Below are 18,919 nucleotides of genomic sequence, written 5' to 3'. Positions count from 1 at the left end.
TATCTTGTAAAAAAACAGAAAGTATATTACATCATTGTTCAAATTCAACTCCATTTTACATTAAACAAAGTATATTCCTGAACTATGACCCAGAATAGATTATTGTCTTTGAAAACAGCAAAATGTGACATTAATGTGGTGTTTAAGAGTTTCAAAATCGCACAATAAAGTCTTATAAAATCTTCCTGACATTCCTTGTGTCATGTTGCAAAGCTTATAGGACAGCAAAAACATGTTAAGGAAATTTTGTTTGCAATAAAAAGTTCAATGTTATTTACAAATGATTTTGCACAAAACCTGTAAAATGTTCTTTTTTAAAGACTCAAGTGACTTTCCCAAAAAGCATGACTATACCTTTCTAGTAGGGTGATAACAAAAAATCCTAATCATCCACAGATAAAATATATTTTGTTCCAACTCACCTTTTTTTGTTTGTATAAAATCCGTGCAAATCTTATATATAAAAAAAGGTATAAATACAAATATATACTCATACATACGGGAGATGGGCAGAAAGGTCGTCCTATTTGTGTTAACAAAAACCACATATTTTTTAAATACTGTGTTGTAGCGCCATCTGCTGGTAGTTTCAGGAACATGTCCTTACAGAATATGACCTGAAAACCGGGAGGAATTAAATTAAACAAACACTACAACTAAACCTATAAGAACAGAAATAAGCAAATAATTCAAATGTTTTTACACAACTTTATGTAAAAACGTATAAGATCTGTTCATAATAATGCAGGCTTTCTCCGCTGTTTTGTTTTAGAGTGACGGGTCAAGAGAGAAGACTTTTCAAGATGGAATATAACTTTTAGTTTTTCCTTTACATACCAATATTGCTTTATGCATCTATATGGATATAGGCCTACATTTAAAAAGGCTGCAGGAATAACAGATATTATTTTCATGTTGGAGCATCACGCTATTTATTTGTTTTGACTTTGGAATTCATTTAAGCGTTTCTAAAGGACCTATACTGATCTTAAAGTTTTCCTAAAAATATTTCCTCAAGAAACATTTTCAAGAGAGGTGTTTTTTATTTGTAAGTGCTTAAAAAAAAAAAAAGGTTTGTACGCATTAGGACATTTTCTTATTGATTTCTTAAAATAAAGGTAGATATGAGCAGATGCAATTGAGGGAGGGTCTCGTGATGCTGGAGGTCTACAGATAAACGGTTTGATTTTCCGCAGAATCAAATTTTGCTGGGAAATCACGCAGTGGGCATAAAGGGGAATACCAAGCCAACAACAACCTAGTTTCGTTGGCTTTGTCAGCATGTTTTCCACCGCAGATATAAACCGTAAAAAATCACATCATTCAATCTTAACCCCTAATCAACCCCCTTGTCTTGCTACAAAAACTGGATTGACTTTTGTTAGATTCTATTATTTGACAGGCGCATTAAAAAGTGAAAACTTAAATTTATTTTGGGTTTTTGACAGGGCTGTTTCATTCTTACAATACAACAGTCAGAACAAACACATTTGACTTGCAGTAAATTCGCATTTGTGACATGGATTTGATATTCTCTGCAGATTATATTTTGATAAATATGCACACTGTAATTTGCATGTTCTTCTCATAATGGCAAAAATAAAACATCGAATGGCCAGTTGCATTGAGGCTTGTTAAAATGAGCAGATGTAAAGCATGTTTTGCATCCATTGGCCTCTAAATAAACGGTAATAAGCGCACTGACAGTCGTATAGCGTCAATCAAGACTGAAATGCATCCCGTCTGCTGAAGCGGCCCTTGAATCCCCCCAGCTGAGTGTCTGCCTCCACACCGAGACCCTCGCCTTGTCTCTCCTGGATGTAGAGAGGCAGGCCGGGGTAGACACCCGGCGGGGGCAGGTATGAAGACCGCCACGGCAGCAGGAAATTATTGCACACTGCCGATGGATTCATGTGGGGCAGCAGCCAGGATCGAGGTGACCGGATGTAGGCATGGTGGAGGGGGTTAGGTGGGGGCAGAAAGGCTCGGGGGGCAGACGCATCGGTGGATTTGTGGATGTCGTCGCTGGAGGAAACCTGTCGCTGAGCATCCATCTCTGCCTCTGGAGAGAGGACACGGGGCCCTGAGAGGGGGGAGAAGCCTTGTGAGAAGAAGGAACTGTGTGGATTGAAACCACCCACACCTGTTGAGCTAAAGCGAGGAATCTTGGCCTCTAATGAAAATGCATTGCTGCCGTTGTTGCCCCAGAGCCTTGGCTGGAAAACGGCAGGTGATGAGGGCATATTGGATGTTACAGAAGCAGATTTTCTCCTTTCTGCACCCAGGCTGCTGTGGTACTGCATGCTGAGCAGCTTAGCCCGCAGCTGGGTGTTTTCCTCACTGAGAGCCAGCAGGTGCCCATCCACCATCCGCTCGCTCAGCCTCTTCTTCTCCCGGGACCGCCTGGCCGCCTCGTTGTTCTTTTCCCGCTTCACCCAGTATTTTGAGTCCTTCTTCTCGTTGGGGATCATCTCCCTCTTGCGGCGGGTCACGCTGTTGTACGCCCGTAAATTCAGGAGTTGTCGAGCCAGCACGGAGCGGGACTGGGTCACCGGGAGGAGGAGACCCGGGTCCGGCTCCGTGCAGCCGCTGCTCTCCACCGAGGAGGAGGAGGGCTGACACGGAGCCACGGCCCCGGGACCGGCACGGCTCCCCGGTGTTGACATGGCACTACAGGAAAAAGTTTAAACAACTTTTTTTTTCTTTTTTTTAATAAAAATGACTCCTTAATTGATACCTTAAAAGACACTAACAACTTTAATTTAAAGAATATTTAATGTGCACATTAACAATAATACATGTTTAACTTTTTATTTTGAGTTAGCTTTATGGAAATTATAAAGGTAGGCTATTATTCTAATGTCATTGATTATAATACAAAACATTAAGTTAAAAAAGCAGCTACATTAAATATTGCATGTCTTTCAATGAATATAGCCCTATTCAATAACATGAACGATATCAATTGGCTATGTTAAAACACAAATGTTTCGCCTGCATTCAACTTAATATTCAAGATTAGTACTTTTAAGTCTACTTTAGCACAATGTATAATTGCAGGATTTTAGCATTTAGTGAAGTTTTGCATTGTGGTATGTAGCCCACCTGAATGATCTGGGTACTTTTGCCCCCACTTAAATAATTATTTTCGGCTTAACCGAAAAGATGACTAGTGTCTTAGCCCAATATTTATTTTGAGACATGGTTACATTCAACCTCAAGTAAGCTTAAATAGCCAAAGTAGGCCAGTAGTTTGATGGCAGCAATGTTTTGTCTCAGACTCCCACAAACCAAAGCTGAATGTTCGACAGTGTTACAGAGATAAACCCGCCGCACTGACCTGATTGATATAGGATGCCACCTGAGAGGATTTGGAGGAAAGGATCAACTTTGCGAGAGCTTCTTGTAATTCTGCAACACACACAGTTAAGTACAGAGTTTGACGTTGCACTCCATTACATTTTCTTGGTTATTAAGAAGTTTGTGGATGTTGAGACTGCGCTTACCTGTCAATCACAGACTGATCGGTGCTGAAGAGAGCAGAGCTGAGGGGTCGTGCGCACATTTACTGAAGACACGCAGCCAATCGCGTTGTTTCCTCGCGCTGTAATGCCGTGGAAACTGATCGCAACTTCACTTTGGAGAGCGGAAGTCCAAGACACGTGTGGCCACGATCAAACCAACAGGTGATACTGAAATGAGTCACTTTGGATCAGCTGCCCTACTTTTGTTTTTGTTGAACTATTGCACATTGATTCGCTCTTTAATCCGCACATTGTCTGCACAACAGTGCACGGTTGAAGCTTTATTTACTAAACTGTACTTATAACAGAGTTTACAAATGTGTTTGCATTAAAACCTGGGATACATTGGATTGATTAACGATGAATAAAGTAGTAATTTCAAATATCTTTTAAAATAATATACAAATAGGAAACATATGGTATATCCCTTTTTTAATTAACAATGTTGATTTAATGAGGTAAATAAGAGTTAACCTGATGGCAGGAGGCGCGTGGCGCAGTGGATAGAGCCTTGGTGTTGGGACAAGGGGGTCACAGGTTCAAACAGGTTCCAACCCCTATCCCTGGGCAAGACACTTCACCCCAAATTGCTCCTGTGGGGATCGCAGTATTGAGTATGTAAATCGCTTTGGATAAAAGCGTCTAACAAGTAATATGTAATGTAATGGCACTATAACACATTATTAATATCCTCAACAGTTGCTACCACATCTCCATGCTGCCACACTTTAAATGCTTCATCTTTAATTCCTCCTCTCTGAGGCTTTGCATGGTATATCCCTTTGGTTTATCCATCCATCTAAACAATACTACAAAGAGTTTATGTTGACCTAAAAACACATGACAGTTATTTTAACTTATTATGCTTAATGTTACATGTACTAATGTTAAAGAGAGAGATCACCCACAAAATCCCCCAAATACATATTATACCTCTTAGAGATATCAATCTGATGGTTTAATGTGAGCTATTGCCTTCTTTCATATAACATTTAACCACATGGCTCTTACCTTGTGGTGCTAAGGGTGCCAAATCGACTGCAACGTCTCTTTCCAGAAATCTGATTAAAGACAGAACATTCTGACCAAAACTCACCTTTTTAGATGCATTTGTGATTGATGCCGTTTCCTTTTGATAAATGTGGTTTTATTGCTCGATTTCAAATATTTGTATCTTCTTTTTTTAAAGCGTCTTTGAAAGCGTTTGATAAATAAAGTGTATTATTATTATTACTCAAAATAATCCTCCATCTTTGTTTTGATCAGTTTTGTGTAGCAACTATTACTGTATCAATTTGCAGCATTACGCTTGCTGCAGCTACTAGTGGAATAAAGGCTCATAATGGAGTGAGAAGTAAACATTAATTGCGTCTTTCATAACAAAACAGCTTCTCCCCTGAAGTTGTGAAGACCCCTTATCGGAATCGCACGACCGCACTCAAAAATGAACTGAAATGGAAAACCACACTCTTATTGTATAAGACCACTTTTTTGCAGTTTAGATTTAGCGGTGGTTTGCTGAGTTTGGGGGCTGTCCTCATCAGGTTGGAAGCTGCACCGCCTGCTCGGTGTTTTTACAAAACTCCAGCAGAATTTTCTGTCTGACTCACTGTAACCACAGATGCCAAAGTCAACCATGTTCCAACAGCCAGGTTAATCTTTGAGCAAAACCTAATCGCAAGATTTGGAAAGAGTCCATCAAATATCAGATTAACAAAATAAAGAAGCAGAAAACAAGTTGTATTTATTACTATTCCTCCTCCAGGTGTATTATACATGTCAAATGTTTCACCTTTAGGGATGAATTAATAAGAATGCAGAACTGATTTATCAAATTATTCAAATTTACATTATGTTATCTGTGCCCTTTGAGGTTGACTCATTGTCACTGTTTCAATGAACTTGTTTACAAAGTATTGTGGTATATCAAGGTGCCTATATAATTTGTACCACCGCGACTTTCTCATTGTCGGGCACCCCCCACATCCTGACTGCATGTTGCAGAGGATTGCTCTGCATGTGTGGGATCTATATTGAGCAACAAATTTCCTTTAGATTTGGTAACAATAGTTACGTTTCTCACTTATGGGACACTTAGCTGCTTGTTACCTAAACATGCAGTGGGCCTTCCCCCACGCCTATGTAGGTAACTGCTGACTTTATAATGACACTTTTCATATTGTCAATTAGTGCCTTTTTTAAAAGACCAAAATCAACAAATCTTTATTATTATACTTTCTCTATAGTTTGAACACTTACTTTCCCAGCACAAGACACTGAGCCCATGTGTTCACAAAAAACACATCAATCTTTAAACAGATCATGAATTTGTTGTTTAGAAATTTAAAAAGGCTCCATGATTTTTTTTGGTCGCTATAATTGTTAAACAGGAATGTATTTACTTGGGACTACTCTCAAAAGTGGACTAGGCCATACCCTTTTTATGTACCTTGTATATCTTTGCTTTTCATTTAGCCAGTATTCCTCTTAATCTGCTTTGGTAGCACTTAATACCCATAATTAGTTTGTGTTAAGCATTGTGTTGAGCTATTTCCCATCATTTCCTGGTTAAAGTATAATGTTTGTTTATGTATTTACTCTTTCCAGTAGTTAAAGGTAGTGCCAATCAAACCTTATTTTCATGCAATTGTGATTACATTTGATGTGATTTCAACACAATAGGATTCCACTGAAAGGTTATAAATTATTGAATGAATGCCTTGTACTCGATATAGAGCAGGGGAGTCAAACTCAATTTCATCGCGGGCCACATCAGCATTATGGCTGCACTCAAAGGGCCGGTTGTAACTTTAAGACTATATAAATATATCATATATATATATAAAATAATGTATTATATTGCATTATTTTCCTCTGCATTGGATTATTATCGGATAGGCTAATAACTTCATAATTAACTACGTCTGAAAGCAGAAGTCTAGGGAAAATAATTGCAAGTCTCTTCACTGAGAATGTCACAAAATGATTTAAAAAGAAAAGCCAAATTCTGTAAAAAAAAAAGTCAAAATCTCCAAAATTAGGGAAATTTGAAAAAAATAAGTGCATTTTTTTTCAGTGACATTTTGAAAGAAAAATAACATTTTCAAAAACAAGTTACATTTTCAAAAAAAAAGTAACATTTACAAAAACAAATTCTAAGAAAAAAAGAATATTTAGAAGATAAAAAGTCAAATTCTGAGAAAAAAAGTCACATTTAAGATGCATTGTGGGACATGTAGTTTATGGGAAACGTGCTTCTGTAAATCGGCATGTAACCGTATTATAAACGTATTATTCTTTGCAAGCTCTTTTGGGGCCACATACAATGAAGTCACAGGCCTTGAGTTTGACACCCCAGATATAGAGGAACACTGTTTATGCTTTTCCGACAGAAATTGGAGTCGTCTCCTTAAGATTTAGTCAAGTTGCATCCGACCAAACCTGTAAGAAACTGTCAAAATGACTCGGTAACTCATTATTGAGGACAGGTCTTTTCGCTGTTCCTGTGAACTTTGAGGCTTGTTTTGTCACCCCCGCTCCACACAACACACACACACACACACACTCCCACACAAAAACCACCATGTTACTTGACAATCTGCTGTACATTGAAACACCACTTCAATGGAAATACCGCTGCTTTGTTTTGGCTTTATCTTAACCTATTTCCCACTCTATGTATATCATGTCAACCCTTATTTAATTTGTTTCTCAAGGGGTCTGCTGGCTTGATCGCTTCGTTCTTAACTCATGGCAGACCGTTTACCACTTCTTCTTTTGTTTTAAAGGAAGTTAAGCTGAGGGTCCTGCAGTGCTGCACGCATGCATTGGTAAAATAAGGCCCTGGTAAATAAGAGCCTTAAGAAGCTTCCTATAGACCAGGGCTTTCTCACACTCACTGAATTCAGGGTGGGCCTGAGGGTAAGGCACTGCTCAGATCCTGTGAGATACAGAATCAAATGAGAACAAACATTTAGCACGAGGTGGGAACTTGGCCTGCAGATGATTAAGGTATCTGTTTTGGGTGGGGTCTTGTCGATCGTGCTCGAGTGTGAGGTTTGTATAAAGTGCTGATCATGATGCGGTCAAAACGTGACATTATGCGGTGCTCCTTGATGCTTTCTCAAGTCACAGTTAACGGTAACCTAAGAGAAAAAAAAATATTTAGATCATTGGTTAATCTTTGTGGACAACGGCACGGTGATAACAATCAAGAAACAAACCGCACTGTGCTTTACTGACATGACATGTTTGAACAGCTCTTATTTCCATTTTGTGAAGATCAAAACATGAGGAAGTAGCCCTCGTCATCCTTTCCTCTTGTGTTTGTTCTCACTGGCTTCTGATGCTGCGATGAGAATGTTGATCTTGATGTGACCTTGAATTTTTGGAGTGTGACGTTTTGTCAATTGGTACATCTAAAGGTGTTGAAATACTTAAGAAGTATTACTAATTTGAACAGAGCTAAGTTCCTATTGTCCGAGTAATGTGAGATAAACTTAAGGTATACTGTTTGACCTGCCAGTTACTTTTTGTACACGCACTAGCAGAAACAAACTGTTCACACACATGGTTTATATGTATTTACTTTTCGGCTACAAGGGTCCTAGATGTGGCTTACTGTTACGACCCTGGTACGACATAATTTAAAGGATATGATGAAATGTTTTAAGTCTCTCTTTAAGTTATTGTGTCTTGACTTACTGTGAAGAAGTCCCTTTCTTATGCGAATCCGAATAAGTGATGAAGGAAACAAATCATATCAGGCTTGAAAGATATCGATATAATACCATAAATATATATTGTTTTTTGCAAATAAGAACTGTGGATAGTGTTCCCCATCTCTTACATTTGAAACATTCTAGGAAGGGCGCTTTACATCAAGGATTATCAGGAGAAACATTTAGAGTGAAAGCTCTTTCAATGTGACAGTATTGTTTTAAACTATTAAAGCATTTATTTAAGCATTTTATTCCTCAGATGTTTTTGAATCTGTTTTTTATATATTTAAAGCTATTTTAATAAATATTTCAAGTTATTTCATGTTTTCTATTTAGCTTGGTTGTGTATTTGTTCTGTTATTTTAAATGACTGAATGAAATGTGAAGTACATACATGTTTCATTTAACTATATCCTTTGTCTTTCCCCCCATATTTGCAAAGTAGACATTTGACAATCCCCCACAGGCTTTAAAGGCCTATTCTCCTGTGTGTTTAATGTTGTGAGGTAGCCTTGAAGGGAGCAACGGTTAAGCTGTGGTGGAAAAGCCTGGCCTGTTGAGCACCATCGGCTCATCTCCCTAACCACTGTGCTGCAGAGACAGCTGTAACATCAGATAGGAAAGATCGCCCTAGATATGCACACGCTCACACATACACACGCACACACACACACACACACACACGAACACACACGAACACACACACACACACACACACACTCAAACACACACGCATAGAGACGTAGAGACGTAGGATACACACACCTTTAGCTGTTGACATGTGGCATTTGTGGGAAGAGAAGAGACAAAGATATGAAACCACAAATAGTACATTTAACTGACATTTAGTGAACCTATACATTCAGTAAGCTTCCTTTTTTTCCCAGACGTGCTATTGTTGTCAAATTCTCACCCCCTGTGACCTTCATCTGATGGTTAAACTGCAGTGGGTGCTACCCTCCACCAGGTGGCATTAGACTCATGAAGAATGCACATTTGAAACTACAGCATGTTAAATAGAAAATCCATGGCTTGAATTTGTCCAGTTTCTTTACTGAGGCACTTTATATACTGTATGTTCCGTAAGGTCCGGTTTTTAAGGGCATATTAATTAAAAATATGCTATTTAAAAAATGCAATGTAACACTTTAATTTCACTTTTTGAGTGTTTTTGACAGCCCACTGTTAATAGGGTCTGGGGCTCTTGCTTATTGCACACATTTGATTCCTATTTAGAGTATGATTATCATTTTTAGTAAGCGATTGTGGGAACATAGGCCAAAAAAAGCAGTGGGGGAGAGCAGTGGTTGTCATGCTTGCTCAGTCTGAATGCATAGTGTCGTACATTCCTGTAAACCAATACTCCCAGATTACCATATTGTCACAACAGGCTTTCCGTGACACCGTTTAATGTTAGTTAGAAAGGTGAGTTAATCTTGGTTTGCTTCCAAAGACTAAACATTTCGTCGTTGTTATAGCTGCATAAAATAACCTAAACAGTTCAGTGATTTGTTCTGCTTTTTCTTCTCTTGTCTATGCGCCCCTCCTCCACTCCGCTTCCCCTCGTTAGGTGAGGTTCACAGTGTGCGATACCTGAGCCTTTACCTGGGAGCGAGATGAGGGCGGGGCCTGAAGCACACAGTCGAAGAGGGAGATGCGTGGAGCGGGTTTGTTTTTATGTAAACCAGCTGAATAATGGTTATGAATACAACCGTGTTACAGCGGTGGACATTAGAGCTTCATGATTGATGGCTCTGCTTTGCCGCCTGGCTGCTAGCACTATACACTTCCCATGGATAGCACTAGCTAACAACGCAGGTAAGCGTGTGTTATTTATAATCCGCTGCTTATGGTTCATTTCAACAACACTCCTAACAGCTTTACAAAAAAGCATTTATAAATGAGAAAATACAATTTTAATGTCCTTTTTTGGGTTTTAATTAACAAATGTATTGCTTGAGAGGTAAATGGTGTGTCATCAATTACAGTTGATTTATCTCCACGTTAATCCTTTGCAGGTTTGATTCAGATGTTGGATCTGAGCAGCCGGGATTGCTCATCCAGCTTCCTGCAGATTTATCCAGAGGAGTTGTTACATCTTTGAGTATTTCATCATAAAGAAAACAAGCCTCGAGTTGCCTCTGTTCACTTTAGTAACATTTAGTTTGAGTGGTGAATCAGGGATGGGTAAGGTCTGTAAAGTTACAACTAGTACCGAAGTCTGATCTGGACAGCCATACTGATATGTTAGCCTTTTGTCTGTTGCATGTTAGTTAGCATGGTAACAGTGTAATGAGTTAAAAGGATTTTGACTAGAAGGAACCAAGCGGCCCTATCACTCTGTTGTCTCCTTCATAACCTGAGTCGACAAGCTTCTCTTCTGCATCATTTCCATGGAGGGATTTGAATCTGGTACGTTTCCTTTGATATCTTCCATTTCATATTTTTGTTACTCTCCACCTGCTGCTCACTGTCGCTTTATCTCACTGTTGACTTTGAATCATTAGAGGTACCATAGAGGTATCAGTGTTTTTTAATTCAAATTAGCATGGTTATATTTAGGTAAGCAGCCTGCATGTGATCTTTTATCTCAATTGAAATCTACTGTAGGGGCATCATGTTTCTCCACCATATGCTATTAGACATCTTCGCCTTCTTGAGGCTCTGACTAGGCAATGCAAGAATCCCTTTGAGGTGTATTAACAGTGAACAGCAGTACACTACTTATGCCTGAACATTAAAATCCATCTGTTGTCTGCTGTAAATGATACATTACATGATTGCGTGTAAATGTCTCTTAGAGCTAAAGTTCAGGTCCTTCCCTCCTGCAGCGGTCAGACTATACTACCAGCACAGTACAACCCCCCCCCCCCCCCCACACACACACACACCACAACACAACACAGACAATAACACCCCTTGCTGTTAAATACCAACCAACTATGTGAAATATATATATATATATATGCCGTTAATAACCGTGCAATATATACCTGGCTGCTAAATCCTAAGAACTGTTACAGGATGTGTATTTTGAAAATTATGTAATTTTTTATTATAGTTTAGTTATTTTATCATAACTTGGTACTTTTAATGCATGTACCATGTATAACATTAAGCTGTCGGTGGCTATTTTCTCTGCTGTAACTACGTAAATGTCCCCTCTGTGGGACTAATAAAGGTATTCTGATTCTGATTCTGAGTGACAGGCCTCACGTGGGAGGTGAGGGCAAACAGCAGAAAGCATCACAAACACAAACAGATGAAATCCTGTCTGTGCTTCCGCTGGGGGAGATATGCGGTGAGTCGGTGCTTCCTCCCCTCCACACGGTAACCTAACACCTGTTGGCATGCTGATACATTGAGACACATGTTAATGTGCTAATACATACGTCTCCCTTGTGTTTGTCTCTTTTACTGTTTGTGTCTGTTGCCAGGACAATTTGGTCCGCAGCTACAAGTACTCCCCCCTGACCTTCCTGCCCCTGACGCTGTTCGAACAGTTTCAGCGAGCAGCCAATCTCTACTTCCTCCTCATGGTGGTGATGCAGGTCAGACTGCCTCTCTCTCGCTGCCTCTTGTGCTTTCAATCTATAAAATATGTTATTTATTATTGTTATTTTACAGCAGCAGCTTATATTTTATAATATTGTGGGATCAAAAATTGTTTTTTTATTGTGCAGACAATCCAAAGTTAGGAGAATTATGCCAATATGTTTCTTTTATTGTATTGTTTGCAACATTTTAAAATACACAGACCTAACAAATTACAAACAGTGCAGGAAGAGGCAAACATTTTTTATAAAATGTGAACATTATCGTACAGCGGTCGAATGTTTTTTCTGGCGATTGAGGTACATTATTTAGTTGTGTATGAAAGATATTTGTTGCCCCTTAAAACGGATGGAAAATGGAATGTTCCTTAACCTGGGATATACATATCCAGCTATATATGAAATAGTCTAATACAACTGTAGAAATGTTTCTTACGGCTCTGCAAATGTATTTGGTTTGCACGTAAAATTGGCCTGAATGTGATATCTCAGAAACACCTTAAAGGAATTTCTTCTAGACATCACAGACATCAACTTGCACCCATGGTTAAACTGATGTTATTTTAATGGTAAAATTCATTATAATGTCACAAAATATGTTTGTGCCATAGCTCATGAATTCAAATACTAGGACATTTTCCAAGATAAATGAGGAAGTGGTCATCTTTACACTTGGATTTCAATTCCAACTTGACTGGTTGGTAGAGTTTAGTGCCTGGAGGGGGTAATTCCCGTACTGTAATTAAAGGAGGGTAAGAAATTAGCCTCAACTGAAACAGGATGTCATGCTTTTCAAACACTTAACTTAAATTTGCCTCGTGTAGTTTGACAGAAATCCTCTAAATTCAAGGCCTGCTTTTGACTGTTTAGTCTATTGTGTGCGTATGGTATATGCGACTCCTTTCCCTTCTGTGTTTTCCCCATGCTTGTGTGTGGTTTCCAGTGTGTCCCTGTCATCTCCTCCATACCTTTCTACATCACCATCTTCCCGCTTCTCATCGTCCTGTCAGTGAGAGGGCTGAAAGACCTTGCCAACGACATGGTGAGACCACCAACCACTCCGTAGTAACCCTTTCTCTCCTGGTGGGTGGAGTCTAAGTAGGGGGAATATCCCCCCCGTGATGAATCCACCCACCCTCAATCACACAAATGCTAGATCTTAAAACGCAAATATACGACCGGCCTCACTCATGCATTTATGCACCCGGCACTTAAGATTGTGCGCACTCTTCCCTCTCCTTCATTGTCCACATTGACTCCTTGTCCTCTCCTCATTGACAAAACCAGTCATCCCAGTAGCATTTAATTTTCTCTCCCATCATTAAAGCTTTTCCTTTGAAATGCAGGCGGGATGTTTTGCATGGAGAATTCTCTAGTTAAGTGCATCACTGAGTTACGGTCGTTAACAGCTCTGGGTGAAACGCTTGCTTGACCCCTCTCTATTGACTAATCATTTAGTGGAGGGTGTAAATCTCCCAGCTGGTGTCACTGTAGAGCCCCGTAATGGCGTTTCTCCTTTCTCCTCTCTCCTGTTCAACCTTTCACGGCCACCCTCATTCCCTCTCACACGCTCCCTGTCCATCACTCTTTTTCTCCATCGGTGTCTCACTTCTCTATCTATCTCCTTCTCTTCTCTCATTATCTGTTTGGGTCTCACTCTGCCCATCTGATGTCCAGGCGAGGAGGCGCAGCGACTCTGAGATTAACTCCCGACCCTGTGACGTACTCGACTCCCAGAGGTGAGGACAAAGACGATGTGTTATTCTCTCAGGACTTCCAGTTTGAAACGGCCCTCTAATGAACCTCTAATGAAGTGTGAATGAGTGAATCCCTATATGGTCCTGCTGTGCATTAGAGCAGGGCCAGAACATTTTCCACACTTATTGGAAGACATGAACTATGACCAGCCTCTTGATGACATCTTCTCCCGTCTTCAGGGATACTGTTGCCTCGGCTTATTGCCTGAGAGCGTTACCCTCCAGACGATGTGTCTTCTCTTGGGTATTCAGACATCACTTAAAACATTTTTGTACACTACCCTTCAAAGTGTGGTTAATGCTTGAGAGCTGCAAAGAAGAGAATATTTAGTTGTTTCTATGGATAATACGTTTACTTTATTGATCTTGAATGTATATTATTTGAATTAAAGGCCTGCACAGACCATGTTTTGTAAAGACTTTACTTATCGATAAAAAGTAAGCGTTTTAAAAAATAATATAACATACTAATATTTATGGTTTGTCATGTGTGTCATGTTTTGCATTTTGTTTTTTTGTTTTTGTATGTCTGTAAGTTGTTGCGATTGTCGGGACCCCCTTGAAAACGAGATGATGCATCTCAAGGGGTTTATCCCAATGAATAAAAAAAATGTCTATATATATATATATAATAAAATGGCCTCCATTTGGGTTAGGGTGATTTAAAATGTGATAGTGGATTTTGTTTACACTTCTGTCTGTTAATTTGTGTTGTGTGTATACATGGTAGCATTGTAGATTTGTGAACAGCAAATTATATAAAATAAAAGAGCTTGTTTTGTTTGTTCCCCATTTGCTCCTTCCTCATCTGTCCTGCCTCAGTTTCAGCAGAGCGCAGTGGAAGGATGTGTGTGTGGGAGATGTGCTGCGGATCCACAAAGACCAAGTCATCCCTGTGAGATTCCTAAATGATGAAACATTAAATTAAAAGAAGTATAGAAAAAACCAAAATAAATCTGACCTACCCTTTAGGTGGGATCTTTTATAACTTTAAGTGAGAAATGTCGGCATTAGAGCTGCTAAACTTTTAAATGATAAATATCGGTTTCCTCTCTTTCCTCGCAGGCTGACCTTCTCCTCCTGTGTAGCTCCGAACCTCACAGTCTCTGCTATGTAGAGACGGCAGATATCGACGGGTAAGAAACTCTTTCTGCTCTTTTTATTGAGCTTATTCTGTCGAAAATGAAGGATTTAATTCATCATGTAATAACGTGCATGTTTTTATGTAGTCACTTTATGATAAATATACATGTTTTAGTAGTAACATATAAAAAAACAAAACAAACGGATACTACTTTTTGTTACAAGTTTAAAACAGAAGTGCTTTAAGGTTTATTTTAGAGTAAAGACATTTCCACATTTTCATCTATGCGTGTAACTGCATAGTCCCTAAGCTTCTCATCATTATCTCTTGTGCAACTATTAAGTGTTAATATACAAAAAAAAAATTCTTCATTCAGAGAGAGTAATCTCAAGTTCAGACAGGCGCTCAGTGCTACACACAACCAGCTGACCTCCCACCCCTCAGAGGAGACCCTTGCTGCCTTTGATGGTGAATAAATGTTTTCCATTAAAGAAAATCTCATTCAAAACTAGACGAGTAAACTTCTTTAAGACATTCCTCGTCTTAAGAAACAGCGCATTCAACTTTGAATTTTCCAGGTGTCGTTCTCTGTGAGGAGCCAAACAATCGCCTGTACACCTTCAGAGGCCAGATGCACTGGCGAGGAGAGAGTCTTCTGCTGGACAACGAGCACATCCTCCTGAGGGGAACCGTCCTACGCAACACAGAGTTCGCCTACGGCTTGACCGTATACACTGGTACTCGAAGCAAAAACCTATTTAGTTTAGGAAAAAAGAATATGAACATATATTTCTGTGCATTGACTCAGTTAACAGAAAGATTGTATTTCCCTTTAGCAAATGGTTAGTAGAAACTTCCCAACTGGTCTGTTGAGTCTAAACTAAGAAGCAGACAGGAGCAAGAGAAACCCTGAGACGTGGCCTTATGCCCCATCGAGGCGTTTGATAACAGAGATAACACTCTTACAATATGTGCTGTGTCCATGCCACCTATCCTCATTTCCCCTTCTACTGTGGCCTCCGCTTGTTTCAAAGACAAATTGTAATATGTGGAATGCATTATACTGCTAATTATGGACAGTACTTAACTCTTGCAGCTGTGTCTTAAATGTGGGTCTGTTAACGTCGGGCAGATAACCGGCTGCTTCTGTCTTTTAAGTGATCATTGATCGGATATTACTGGACCATGCAGAGGTGTCATGGATGACCCTTTCAGTTCGGTCGGAGCAGATCAATAGATCAAATTCTTCCAGAGATGGGGCTTATATCATTCATCAGAGACTGTCTATCGGTGTGACCCCAGTTCAGCCTGATTATAACTCTTCACCCTCCTCACACACACACTTGACACAGCCTACTTTAAATTATGCGTGATCAAGGTTGAAGTATTGTTGTTGTAGGAAGTTTGTCCCCTGAACATCTTTGAAGACATGGCACACACATTTGTCATTTTAACTTTCAGCAGTCTGAGAGTTGGAGACAACATCACTGGAAAACATAATGTGATATCATATTTTATTGATCTTTGCAAGGGAAATTCTCTCTCCCCGCTGACCCTCTCCACAGCCGGGTCAGACACCCCCCGGAACTGGTAGAAACTCAGCTTCATGCTCAAGGGCACGTCGGAGGATGCTCACTGACACCAGGGCTTGAACTTTCACCCTCTGGCTGCACAGTGGTCTCCGAACTTGCTCGGACCAGCGGCCGGAGCGGTAGCATCTAAGAGTTTCTGCTCCGCACACAGGCGCAGACAGCAAGATCCTGAGGAACTGCGGGAAACTGAGAGTGAAGAGGACTCGGATGGAGAGAGTTTTTAACCAAGTGGTGATCGGGGTGAGTGGGCAAAGGGCATGTGGGGTGACGAGCACGAGATATCTTGTGACTTTAAGATACACACACACACACACACACACACACACACACACACACACACACACACACACACACACACACACACACACACACACACACACACACACTATTCTAAACGGTGTGTGTCTGGAACTCAAGACTTACTGTTTTTATTAGGGAGGCAGACTGTCCAAAATGTTAAGAGTGTGTTGAAGACCTTGCTTTTTAACTAGTTTAAGAGTTTTTCCTCCGGAGTCCTACATTTTATTGAATTTTTACTGTCTTTGTTTTATTTTATGTCGATGAACTGCTTTTGTGTTTCACGTTCTATCATGTCTTTTTATAATATTTTTGACATTTTAATTATCTTTTAAAACCTCTTTGTTTGTTAATCTGTGAAGCCTATACAAATAAAGTTGAATTTGATGTTTAGATCATCCTGTCCGTGCTGCTGGTTGCTCTGCTCCTTGCCATTGGCGCCGGCGTGTTTTCCAGCTGGGTCCTGAGCCACACAGGGCCTACTTCTGCTCTGGTGATTAACGGCAACCCCGTCTACACCGGGTTCCTCATCTTCTGGAGCTACATCATCCTGCTCAGCCCGGCCATGCCCATGGCGCTCTACATCTCGTTAGTTCCATCTAAGATGATTCACTCTAGCAGGGTTGATACAGCTGTGTTTACTGTCTGACTGTGTGTGTGTGTGTTCACAGGTTTGAGGTGATCCACACGGTCCACAGCCTGTTTATCGGCTGGGATATGGAGATGTATTGGCAGCAGGCCGACAGACCGGCCCAAGCCAGGAACACTTCACTGAACGAGGAGCTCGGCCAAGTGGGATACCTGCTGAGTGACAAGACTGGGACACTGACCCAGAACCGTCTGCTCTTCAGACAGTGCTGCATAGCTGGGGAGGTCTATGGTAAAACATGTTTTAACTAGCTAGTATTTTTATATGTTTCTGTTTTGGGCTGTCAGATTTTCGAGACATGATTTTCAAAAGAAATCCCAATAACAATATTGTCGCAATTTCTACAAAAATACTTTTAAAAAGAATGCACAGAAATGTATATTTAACTTGGTTTAATGTGTGTTTCTCTTTTTTCACAAAGGAAATACACTTAGCATATGAGTGAAGGAAGACAGAGTGAGTGTGTAACAACAATTATTTTAAAAAAAAAGAAGAAAGAATTGGATGTGCTGCATTATTTACTAATAAATTATCATATCTGTTGGAAGATAACATCAACCCCAACTCCAGCACTTTTACTTATTACAAAAACAAAGCATATATTTGACCTTACGCTGCATGGCTCGCTCTAAATTAAAATTCAAACCACTCACAGACTTTTGAACCAAAACATAAAATGATTTGAAAGATGAATTGTACATGCCAACCTTGTCACAGGAGTGCAGTAGTCATGTTGACTCTAAAGTTAAGACAAATATCATAATTATTTCTCCCATTTTGAAAACAGCTTCACATTAGAAGTCATTAATAATATTAATCAGATGTCCTTGCAAAGAACAAAGAGAACAATAGTTGAATAACATCTAAAAAAAAAAGGACTGAAGATGACCACCCCTATCCATGGTGTAATTACTTGTTCACACTAACTCATCTTTAAGTTACACAATAATAACACACTATTCATATTTTTAAAAATCCAGTCTTTGTCCAAATTCATGTTTAGAGAAGATTGCACCCTGTTATTTGACAAAGTAATTAGCTTCCTTAACCATTTAGGTAACAGAGTTTGATAATGACCCCAGAGACAAGTTCCCTCGCTGACTTTCAGTGGAGCAAAGACTTCCTCAAGAGACCCAACAGGAGACACTAACCATGCTCTCATCGAACAAACAGCGACTCTGTCTAATGAATGGTTAACCCCGACTCTGCTCAGTAAAAACAAAACTAGTTAGAATCATATCAAACCATATGTACGAGCCACTTCCTGGTTCAGCCGTCATTATTTATTCAAAATGCTTTTTGTTGGTCAATAAATAAAATAAAAGGATTTTCTTTCACAGGTGATGCATCAGGCAAGGCAGAGGACACAGAGGTACCATAGCACTGCTCTCAAATCTGGGTCTCGTTTTCTTTCTTTTATATTTCAACCCGCTGCAAAGATGGCATGTTCTTTCCTCCTTTGTAGTACCGGTATATCTTCTGTTGTTTAAGTGCCTGTTTTTCCATCAACATTTCTGTAACCATTTGGCCATGAGACTGTCTTCATGTTAGCCACAGTTGCAACACTGTATAATATTTAGCTTTGTTTACAGGTTGCAGCTCAAAGTTGCTTCAACAATATAGCACACAACACAAAATGCACAGAAAACAAGAAAGCCTATTCAGGTCAAATATAAAAATGTATCGGCACACATATGGCATACTGTATGTAATGTCAAATAGGCAAGAGAATACATATAAT

The 18,919-nt window shown here is 39.7% G+C and overlaps 2 protein-coding genes across 5 annotated transcripts in view; one reads left to right on the top strand and one right to left on the bottom strand.

Annotated features, from left to right (window-relative positions):
• Positions 1–18,919, top strand: part of atp8b3 (ATPase phospholipid transporting 8B3) — a 48,970-nt gene that overhangs the window by 8,260 nt on the left and 21,791 nt on the right. For 2 of the 3 annotated variants that reach the window (XM_079679928.1, XM_079679929.1), the window contains exons 2-13: positions 11,455–11,546; positions 11,683–11,796; positions 12,743–12,841; positions 13,477–13,538; positions 14,379–14,451; positions 14,622–14,692; positions 15,017–15,108; positions 15,219–15,377; positions 16,384–16,472; positions 16,924–17,117; positions 17,201–17,409; positions 18,519–18,550. In XM_079679928.1, coding sequence (XP_079536054.1) covers positions 11,455–11,546; positions 11,683–11,796; positions 12,743–12,841; positions 13,477–13,538; positions 14,379–14,451; positions 14,622–14,692; positions 15,017–15,108; positions 15,219–15,377; positions 16,384–16,472; positions 16,924–17,117; positions 17,201–17,409; positions 18,519–18,550 — 1,286 coding nt within the window. Of the gene's footprint in view, positions 1–9,815; positions 10,064–10,263; positions 10,658–11,454; positions 11,547–11,682; positions 11,797–12,742; positions 12,842–13,476; positions 13,539–14,378; positions 14,452–14,621; positions 14,693–15,016; positions 15,109–15,218; positions 15,378–16,383; positions 16,473–16,923; positions 17,118–17,200; positions 17,410–18,518; positions 18,551–18,919 lie in introns of all 3 variants that reach the window. The other variant, XM_079679930.1, reaches the window with a different exon arrangement.
• LOC307012832 (uncharacterized protein) lies at positions 957–3,681 on the bottom strand. 2 transcript variants are annotated; one of them, XM_079640028.1, is made up of 3 exons: positions 3,507–3,681; positions 3,341–3,411; positions 957–2,670 (listed from the first exon to the last, which is right to left on the bottom strand). In XM_079640028.1, the coding sequence occupies exon 3, from the start codon at positions 2,664–2,666 to the stop codon at positions 1,722–1,724; it is 945 nt and encodes a 314-aa protein (XP_079496154.1). In that variant the 5' UTR covers positions 2,667–2,670; positions 3,341–3,411; positions 3,507–3,681; the 3' UTR covers positions 957–1,721. The 2 variants fall into 2 exon arrangements, with proteins under 2 accessions (XP_079496154.1, XP_079496153.1); XM_079640027.1 differs by having other exon boundaries at positions 3,341–3,681.

This window comes from Notothenia rossii (assembly GCF_949606895.1).
Source record: "Notothenia rossii genome assembly, chromosome: 1".
NCBI classification, from domain to species: Eukaryota; Metazoa; Chordata; class Actinopteri; order Perciformes; family Nototheniidae; genus Notothenia; species Notothenia rossii.
Note: the sequence above shows the minus strand (reverse complement) of the source record. Positions and strands in the feature narration are given on the sequence as shown.

Coding starts and splice junctions, on each gene's coding strand:
- LOC307012832 (XM_079640027.1), bottom strand. CDS start 2,666: ATGTCAACACCGGGGAGCCGTGCCGGTCCCGGGGCCGTGGCTCCGTGT.